Consider the following 9865-nt stretch of genomic DNA (forward strand, 5'->3'; position numbering starts at 1 on the left):
CAGGTGAAGAGAACTTAAAATACTTGCTGATGAAGATTAAAGACCACGGACTACAGTATGGATTGTACCTCAATATAAAGAAAACAAAAATCCTCACTACTGGACCAATCAGTAACATTATGATAAATAGAGAAAAGATTGAAGTTGTCAAAGACTTCGTTTTTGCTTGGATCCACTAACACTCATAGAAGCAGCAGTCAAGAAATCAAACAACATGTTGCATTAGGTAAATCTGCTACACAAGACCTCTTTAAAGTGTTCAAGAGTAAAGATGTCAGCTTGAGGACTAAGGTGTGCCTGACCGAAGCCATGTAATTTCCAATAGCTTGATAGGCCAAATAAATCTCTGTTGGAAGAAGTACAGCTAGAATGTTCCTTGGAAGTCAGGATGGCAAAACTTCTTCTCTCATACGTTGAACGTATTATTGGGAGGAACTAGTCCTGGAGAAAGGTCATCATGCTAGGTAAAGTGGAGGGTCAGTAAAAAAGAGAAAGACCCCCAGTGAGACAGATTGACTCAGTAGCAGCAGCAATGGATTCAAGAGTTACAATGATTGTGAGGAAGATGCAGGACGGGGCAGTATTTCATTCTGGTGGACATAACTAAGGTCACTAGGAGTTGGAATCAACTCGGTAGCATCTAACAGCAACAACTGCCGTAAGTACTACTGCCCCAAACAGACTTCCCAGCCCTTTTGTCCCACTGCAAAGGGAAAACCCAAGGTGCCTAGACCTCCTGAGTGCCAAACAAGAGGGCCATCTGAAATGCTGGTGTGGAGGCTGAGAAATTAAAGACCAGTGACCGGGTCACCAGTTCTACCTTCCACCAGGCAAGTGCTTTCCAAAAACCTCATGGGGCACCTGACTCTCACCTACAAGGTTATTTAAAAGAACCCTTACAATAGCGATAGATATTATTTAAAGCAAGTAATGTGGAAAGGAGTCCTGATGTGGTACTGTAGGGTAAGCACTGGACCACAAGATCGCCAGTTCAAACCCACCAGCTGCTCCTTGGAAACCCTATAGTTGGTCGCTTTACACTGGAACCAACTTGATGGCACTTAACAGTGTGGAAAGAGTTCAAAGAATTGTAGAGCATTGCTTTCTAATAAAACATGAGAAGCCTTCCAAAAGTATGTGGAATTAAAAAATAATGAGGTTACAGAGAAGCAGCGACACTAGAGATGGAGGCAGAGATGAGGACATGGAGAGAGAGCAGCTGAGGACTCTAGACTCCTGGAAAGAGAAAAGACTGTTTGCTGGTGTAATCACTGCAATGAAACAATAAGTGTAAAACCGATGTAAACTATCACTCAATTCACAATAAAAACTTAAAAAAAAATAAAATATTGGGATTATCCCCACACATTTTAAAGCCCCTTCGTACTTTTTATTTTTGCCCCTTCAGAACTTACTTTAATGAAGGAGCTCTGGTAGCTCTAGTTAGCGTAGTGGTTACAAATCGGACTTCTAACCTTCATGGTCAGCAGTTCGAAACTACCAGCTGTTCTGCCGGAGAAAGATGAGACTTTCTGCTCCCATAAAGATTTACAGCCTCAGAAACCCTATGCAGGGTCGCTATGGGTCAGAACTGAGTTTGTGGCACATAACCATCAACCACTTACTTATGGGAACAAGATTTTTAAAAACAAAACTCAAACAAAATGAACAGACTGATACTGACTCTTGTTTCACTCCAGGAAAACAATATTCGTATCGGTACATGAACGAGAAAGGGAGATGCTCTGTCCACCTCATTGAGAGATCATTCCAGCAAAATGCTACTGGGCTACTTACTCCTTACTAAAATGTGGAATGTGTTGGCTTAGTTTTTACTTGAGTAACATACTGCTGGATTGGCAATGTAGGATCAGCACTAGACTGTGAACCACAAGGTCAGCAGTTCAAACCCACCAGCTACTCCTCAGATGACACTTAACACCACCGTACCGCTAGCCACTGTAACAAGGAGACCCTGGTGGTACGGTAGTTAATCACTTGGTTGCTAACTGAATGATCAGTGGTTCAAATCTACCAACGACTCGGGGGAGAAAAACCCCGGCGATCTGCCCCTATGGGATTGTTGTTGTTGTGAAGTGCCACAGAGTCAGTTCCGACCCATAGCAACCCTATATAGGGTTTCTGAGGAGCAGCTGGTGAGCTTGAACCACCAACCTTGCAGTTCCAATGGCTTTGCTGTCTGACACATTAACCCGCAGCGTCACACCAGGACTCCTATAGGATTATAGCCTAGGAAACCTTATGGGCAGCTCTACCCTGTTATGTAGGGTGGCTGTCAGTTAGAATAGACTTGATGGCATACAACGTATGGGAGTAGTGGTGGTCCAGCCTTCCATGCTAGAGACCCAGGTTCGATTCCTGGCCAGTGCACCACATGCCCAGCCACCACCCATCTGTCAGTGGAAAATTGCCACTTAAAACCTGTGGATCACATGGCGTGATCCACAGCCTACCACAGGAATGGCAGCAGGACCAGGCAGGGTTTTGTTCCATCGTACCTGGGGTCACCATGAGTCAAGGGCTGATCCCGTGTCCGCTAACACCACCACCAATCACTATAACAGTGAATCCAAAATACATCTTGAATACTCAGGAAGTTAAAATTTTCAATTTATTCTTACATTTTTGCTGACGTGAACTATTATGAGAGTGACAAAAGACTTTGAAATATGAAAGTATGAAAAAGTACAAAATTCCTGGGGAGAAGCAGGAAAGAAGTATAAATTAATGTAGAGAAGGGAATGATGCAGGGTGTCTGCAGGGGAAACAGCTTGATCATGCATTTTTTAAGTGGATGATGGTGGGTATCAAATCACTATGGTATTTAGATTCCAGTGAATACACATGAAGGGATGATGTAACAGTTTTATTTTAAGATGTCAATATTTACATTATTCTGGGAGTGATATTCTTTGCAAGTATTTAGACTTGCCACGGAAATATTAAGATGTCAACTCTAAAATGTGCCAAGGATTGCATGGTTTTTTCAAAATCATTCTGTGGGTGCGCCGGATGAACAGTTAAGAGACCAAGACTTCTGTGGTCCCATACAAGGGACAGCTCTGGCCCTCGCTGTCCACATCTCTTGGGGCTCCAGCCCAAGTCGTGGAGGCCTCCCTTGAGGAGTGTTTGATTATTTGGGGACTAATTACTCAACCCAAGTTATCTTACCACATCCTCACACCGGTCCATTGAGGCAGGTTCTATCACTGGCTGCACGTTACAGATGAAGAAACCAAGGCTAAAGAGAGGTTTAAAAGTGCCCATGGTCACACAGCTGGAAGAGGCAGAGCTGAGATTCAAACCGAGGCTAAGAGACTGGGCCTTTAACCTCTCCCTCACACTGTCTCCTATTCAACACCTGTGTGTACTGCTGAGTCTACCCTCCTGCCAACACTAACTCTGTGGCTGAGCAAGTGGCTTAAAACCTCAATTTCTGCAGCTGTAAAAGGGTGATAATACCTATCCCATAGGATGGTTGGGAGGGCGAGATGAGATGGGCAGAAGAGCCAAATGGTGTGCCCTAGCCATCTGTTACAGGGTCTGGAAGGGTCAGGGGAATTCCTCTTTGGAAAATGGAGCCTCCTGAAGGTTTGATTTCAAAAAGAGCACCAAGGCCCGCTTCCTCCTTCCTGGCCATGCACACACCCACAGAGTAGGCCTTCTCTAGGGAGCAGGGAAAACTCTGGCTGGGTCTCCAAAGTTGTCATCTCTCTCCCTTTCTTTCTCTGCAGTTGGATCCACAGACGGTGGAAACTAAGAACTGGCACACAGATGTGATCGAGATGAATGGGGTGAGCTGAGAGATATGTAGTGTCTGTGAAGTGGGTACCTCCACCCGTTACTGCCCATCCCTGCCCCTCTCCCCTGCCCACCCCATCCCACAGCTGTTCCAGAGAAGCTGGGTGCCAGAGGTAGCCCTTGTCTGCAGTCCTGGGGAGGGAGCCCTGTGTGTTGTGAGCTGCTAATTGGGCACTCATGCCCTGCCTCACCCCTGACCAGATTAAAGTGGAATTCTCCATGAAATTCACCAGCCGAGACATGAGCCTCAAAAGAACACCATCCAAGAAGCAGACAGGCGTCTTTGGTGTGAAGATCAGCGTGGTGACTAAGTACGTGTTGCTTCTGAGGTCTGGGGACAGGGATGGCTGCCCAGGTCCCGCCAGTGCCTGCCTTCAGGCCCGCCTGGCCCCTGACCAGTCACCATCCAGGGTGGTTAGCACACATAGCCAATTTGAAGGGCAAATGTGGTGGTGCATAGAGCAGTGTGCCCTGGCTCCCATGTTGCTTTAGAAATGAGTGAGCCAACACTGAGCCATCTCCCAGTTTCATGGGAAAACCCCCATTTGTCGGCTCCCTGTGATATGTGGGAAGATCTGACGCAATCCAAATCCTGGCTGCCCCTCTGGGAAGGGCACGGTCCTCAATTCACCACAACCACCCCCATCAGGTTTCCTTTATCTCCAGGACCGGCTGCCCCACCATACTCATGTAGCTTACCTACCAGGGGACCCCATAAACATTTGAATCTGAGACCTCTGCACTAGAGGAATTCTTTCCCCAGAGTCTCCCAGGTTATCTGCTACCTGAGGCCCCGAAAGCCTCAGTCCAGGTGGAGGTGTTGAGTCTTAGCCCTTTCCTGCCTCACCCTCCCAATCTGAGCTCTCCAAGGCTAAGGAGTGTTGGTGGGGGTGGCAAGAGGGTAGCCCCTCCCCCTGACCTGCCTGCCCCTCCTCAGGCGGGAGCGCTCCAAGGTGCCTTACATCGTCAGGCAGTGTGTGGAGGAGGTGGAGAAGAGAGGCATTGAGGAGGTCGGCATCTACCGGATATCAGGGGTGGCCACGGACATCCAGGCACTGAAGGCCGTCTTTGATGCCAGTGAGTCCAGGGGTCCCAGCCGAGATGCTGGGGGCTGGTGGGCGCACTGCTCAGCGGAAACTGGAGGGCTGGGTTAGCTGACGGCAGAGGCACCTTAGTCTGTGGCCCATAGTCCAGCATGGCATGGTGGGGATGTACCTTCTGGAATCAGACCATCCCACCCCCTCCAGCCTCTTACCCATTGCTACAGGTAAGGAAACTGAGGCTCAGAGAGGCCAAGTAACTTAACCAGTATCACCCAGCTGGTAGGCTCTGCATCTGGATTAAACACAGATCTTTTTGACTCCAGAGTCTCTCTTCCTGGGCTCCTGGGGACCTCGTGACCTTAGGGAAAACTAAAGTGCTTTGAGTTTGGGCTGGCTGGCTGAGCTTCTCCCTAGCTCCTTGAGGGCCTTTAGTACCTTTCAGGAGGTTCAGTTCTGCCTTTAGCATAGCTGGGGGAGGGGAAAGGGGGGCATTTCCCATTCTGGTTTCTTCTCCCTGCTGGTTCAGGTGCAGCAGCAGGGAGACCCAATAGCCCAGAAGCCTGACTGACCAGGGGGAGTGACCAGGGACAGAGGACAGGACAGGATGCTGGGGACGTGCTGACACTTGGCTCCCCTGTGTAGCCTGAAAGCTGAAGCTTTGCTGGAACATGAGTTTAGGTGTAAAAAATGTGCAGTCCCTTCCAGCGAGGTGCTTAGCAAAGAGGAGATTCCAGTTGGAAGGAGGGTGTATATACCACATGGTGTGAATGTGGTTCCAGAACTCTGGGTGGTGACAGGGCACTCCTGCCTCCCACCCCTGACAGATGAGTCACACACAACCTTTGCCTTTCTGGAGACCAGAACCAGAAGTGGAATGGGTGGGGTGCTCCTGGCTGGGCTCTCTCAGTACGTGTGAGGGGTTGGAACAGGGCTGCCTGCCCAGCCAAGGGCTGACTATGAGCTGCCCGGGACCCTGACCTCACATCTCCTTCCACAGACAACAAGGACATCCTGCTGATGCTGAGTGACATGGACATTAACGCCATTGCTGGCACCCTCAAGCTCTACTTCCGGGAGCTGCCCGAGCCCCTCCTCACAGACCGACTCTACCCAGCCTTTATGGAGGGCATTGGTGAGGCCCCTCAGGGATGGGCTGGGCCACACAGGAGACCACATCTCTGGCTCCCCTTGTTCATCAGTGCTACCCTGTGTGCCTAGAGGGTGCCATGTGGCCCACTGGTGCTGACCTAGAACTGGACCCTCTCAGCTGCCTCTCTCCCCTCACTGACTCCATGGACTACTCTCTCTACTTCCTACTTGGACAGTAGACTCCGTGCTTGGGAACTGAGGTGGGCAGTCAGGGGCCAGCAGCCTGGAGATGGCTTATAACCACACTGTCATCCTCTTACCTTACACCCTGAGTCAGGGAGGGAGCGGAAGGTCCCAACTGGCAGGGCCCAGGAAGCCCTCTGGGCTTTCTCTTCTCCTGGCTGAGATGAGTGAGCCAGTGTGCAGGGAATGAGGAGCCCTGAGCAGGCTGCCGCCTCAGCAGTGGTTGAAGAAAAGACATTCACACCATTGGCAGCAAATGTCACCTTTGTCTTAAAACAGCCTGAGGGTGCCGAAGGCCTGGGCAGAAGGGAAAGCAGGAGGTCTGCTCCCTCAGCCCACCAACTCTGTCTTCTGGCTGACTTACCAGTTGTTGGGGAGCCTCTGGTAGGAACCAACTGGTACAGCACGTTCAGACAGCAGGTGCTTCTGTGCATGGTCAGTCTGGGCTTTCCCCATCCCTCTGGGTCCCTCAGCCTGACAACCTGTCTCCCTGTCTGTCCCTCAGCCCTGTCAGACCCTGCTGCCAAGGAAAACTGCATGATGCACCTGCTCCGCTCCCTGCCCGACCCCAATCTCATCACCTTCCTCTTCCTGCTGGAACACTTGAAAAGGTACTGGGGCCCAGGGGACAGCCCAGGGCAGAGCAGGGACCCCACCTCCCTTCTGCCTTGTGGGTGCTGGCCTCTGCTGTGGCACCCATCGTGGGGGAGAGCTGGCTTTTTTACAATCACTGGGCCCCAACTTATCCCTGCTTCATTTAGTCAGTGTGGCGCTTTAAAAATGAAGTAGACCAATGAAAGCGGTTCAGTGTGAGTATTGCTGTTCTGTTCAGTTATATGTAGACAGGTGGAGCACAGGAGTCCCTGAGCAACGTAATAGTTAAGCACTCAACCACAAGCAAAAGGTGGGTGGTTCAAACCCACCCAGAGGTACCTCAGAAGACAGGCCTGACAGTGTGCTCCTGAAAGGGCGCTGTCCACAGACCCCAGAGAGCACTTGTATATCACATGTATGGAGTCGCCGCCAGGCAGCACGGACTAGATGACAGCTAACCTCTGGGGCACAGTGTAACGTGGTTTGTTCTTGTGGGTTATTGTCAAGAAAGCATGAAACCCACTGCTGTCTAGCTCCATGTGTCACTTAACAGATAGGAAAACAGGGTCCCCAGTAGTGGCAAGAATTTCTTGAGCTAGCAGCAGATTTGTCTCTAAATGCACATCTCCCCAAATCTCCCAAATCCTAAACTAAGGTCATTCTCACCCTTCCACCACCTCCACCCCATACACACCGGACATACCAGGAGCTGCTGGAGCTGAGACCTGCAGTAAATTTCAGAACTGAAACTGGTCCTGAAAGAGTCTTTGTCACTCGCATTGTGTGCATGTGGGGAGAGACCTATAACCAGATGCCATCATTTGAACCATTTTTTGTGTACCATTCAGTGACACTAATTCCATTTATTGTATTGCATAGCCATCACACTAGCCATTTCCACATTTTTCTTCACCCTAAATGGTATTCCGTTGCTGCCCCGTGAGCACTGAGTGTTCCCACTTCCTCCTGCCCCAGCCTGTGGGGATGTTGGTAGGTGCCGTTGTGTTTGTCCCTCTGTATGTCTTACATCATCGTTGCAGCCACTGTGTCAGTCTATCTCCTTGAGGGTCTTCCTGGTTTTTGCTAACCCTTGACTTTGCCAAGCAAGATGTCCTTCTCCAGACCGATCTCTTCTGACATGTCCAAGGTACACGAGACAAAATCTTGCCATCCTGATTGCTAAGCAGCAGTCTGGCTGTGTGGTAACCACTATGAAACTGTGGTCTCTACGCATTTGCCTATTCGAGATAGTTCCTATAAATGGGATCATGCAACACTTTTTTTGTATCTTAATTCACTCAGCATATTTCCCAGGCTCATCCATGTCTATGTCACACTCACTTTTGGGCTCAGTCCTGTCCTGGACATGAGTGAGTAGGCAAAGTCACAGGGTGCTCAGCCCCTCCTCACAGACCGACTCTACCCAGCCTTTATGGGGGGGTTGCAGGCTTGTAACCATGGCAATGAAATGATATACGATAGAATGACTGTAAAACTAATGTTTTCCCATGTAAACTGTCAAATAATTCACAATAAAACATTTATTTAAAAAAAAAAATTAAAAAGATCCGTGGTTCCAGCTCACCAGCTGCTCCTTGGAAACCCTATACTGGGTTGCTATAAGTCAGAACATACTCAACAGCACTTCATAACAGTAACAATGGCTAATAATCGCAAGCATCTCTTTACCTATTTTTTTGGCCATCTCAGTGTCTTCTTTGGTCAAGTATTTGTACATGCCCTTGCCCATTTTTGAATTGGCTTGTTTACCTTTTTGTTGTTGAGATGTTGCGGTTTTCTATACATTTTAGAGATTGATTAGTCCCTTGTCAGGTATGTAATTGTCAATTTTTTTTTATTCCCTAGCCTGTAGCTTCTCTTTTTTCTTGCAAAGGTTTTTTGTTTTTGGGTACGTATAAATGTTTAATTTTTAGGCAATTCCAGTCTATATTCTCTTCTACTGGTTTGAATTTTTATAGATTATTTATGCCATAATTTAGGGTCCCTAAGTTTGTCCTTAGTTCTTCTTCCATGATCTTTAGAGTTTTTGGTTTTACAGTTAGGTCTTTGATCTATCTGTCTTGAGTTACGTTTTTTTATATGGTATGAGGTATGGATCACGTTCCATTTTTCTGAAACTGGATAGCCAGTTTTACGAGCACTAGGAGGAAAGGCCTGGCAATCTACTGCCAAAATGCAGCCAGTGAAAACCCTCAGGATTACAAGTGTGATCCCTAACTGCACAGGCCTGAGCAGCTGTTTTGCATGGGGGTGCCTTGAGCTAATGACAGCCCTGGGTGTGGCTGTGTGGCCACGGTTGGGGGACAAGAGCCATGGCAGACCCAGTGGTCTGGTTGGGATGAATGAACTACAAGGGGCAGCCTGTGCTGTAGGCCCAGTGACGGTTTGAGACATAAAGAAGTTCAGAAGGGGAGGAGAGATTTCAGGAAAGTGAGTCTCTCACTGAACTCAGAGTCTTCTGGCCCAGGGCTAATTCTGCATACTACCCCAAACATGTATGTCTGAGGAGGTACCACTCTCCCTCTTCCCAGTTCTTAGTTCCCTTCCTTCTCCAGGCTTGGGGTGGGGGAGGGTCACTGCTAAAGTCTGGAGAGCTAGGTACACAGCGAAACATCATCCCAGGATTGGGTACCTCCTGTCTCCATCTGGGCTATGTGAATAGTGGAAGGTACCGGAAGGACTCACCATGAGTTGTAGAAACCCCAGGGCCCAGTCTACCCTGGACTAACCCAGATTCAGGTTCCCCGTGCTGTGGATGTTAGAGCTGCAGTGTTTAAACTGCGGTACATGTACCGAGGGCTAATGGGCAGGGAGCATTTTAGGGACATCAGTTTACAGATCCTTAACTACCAAGCATGCAAGGTATAGTGATAATGGCTAGTGATTGGAATGCAAAGGTTGGAAACAAAGAGGAAGGCTCAGTAGTTGGAAAATAGGCCTTGGTGATAGAAACGATGCTGGAGATCGCATGAGAGAGTTTTGAAAAACCAATGACTTACTCATTGCAAATATCTTGTTTAAACAACATAAAAGATGACTGTACACTTGGCTCT

General features: G+C 48.6%; 1 protein-coding gene across 1 annotated transcript; it reads left to right on the forward strand.

Annotated features, from left to right (window-relative positions):
* Positions 1 to 3755: 3755 nt before the first annotated feature.
* LOC102835955 (active breakpoint cluster region-related protein-like) lies at positions 3756 to 6808 on the forward strand (the record flags this gene model as incomplete). The annotated part of the gene is made up of 5 exons (XM_006878090.1): positions 3756 to 3815; positions 4024 to 4133; positions 4760 to 4899; positions 5863 to 5997; positions 6703 to 6808. Coding segments are annotated over 5 exons (551 nt in total), but the record flags the coding sequence as incomplete, so codon positions are not given.
* Positions 6809 to 9865: the final 3057 nt, after the last annotated feature.

This window comes from Chrysochloris asiatica, unplaced genomic scaffold, assembly GCF_000296735.1.
Source record: "Chrysochloris asiatica unplaced genomic scaffold, ChrAsi1.0 scaffold03147, whole genome shotgun sequence".
Lineage (NCBI taxonomy): Eukaryota > Metazoa > Chordata > Mammalia > Afrosoricida > Chrysochloridae > Chrysochloris > Chrysochloris asiatica.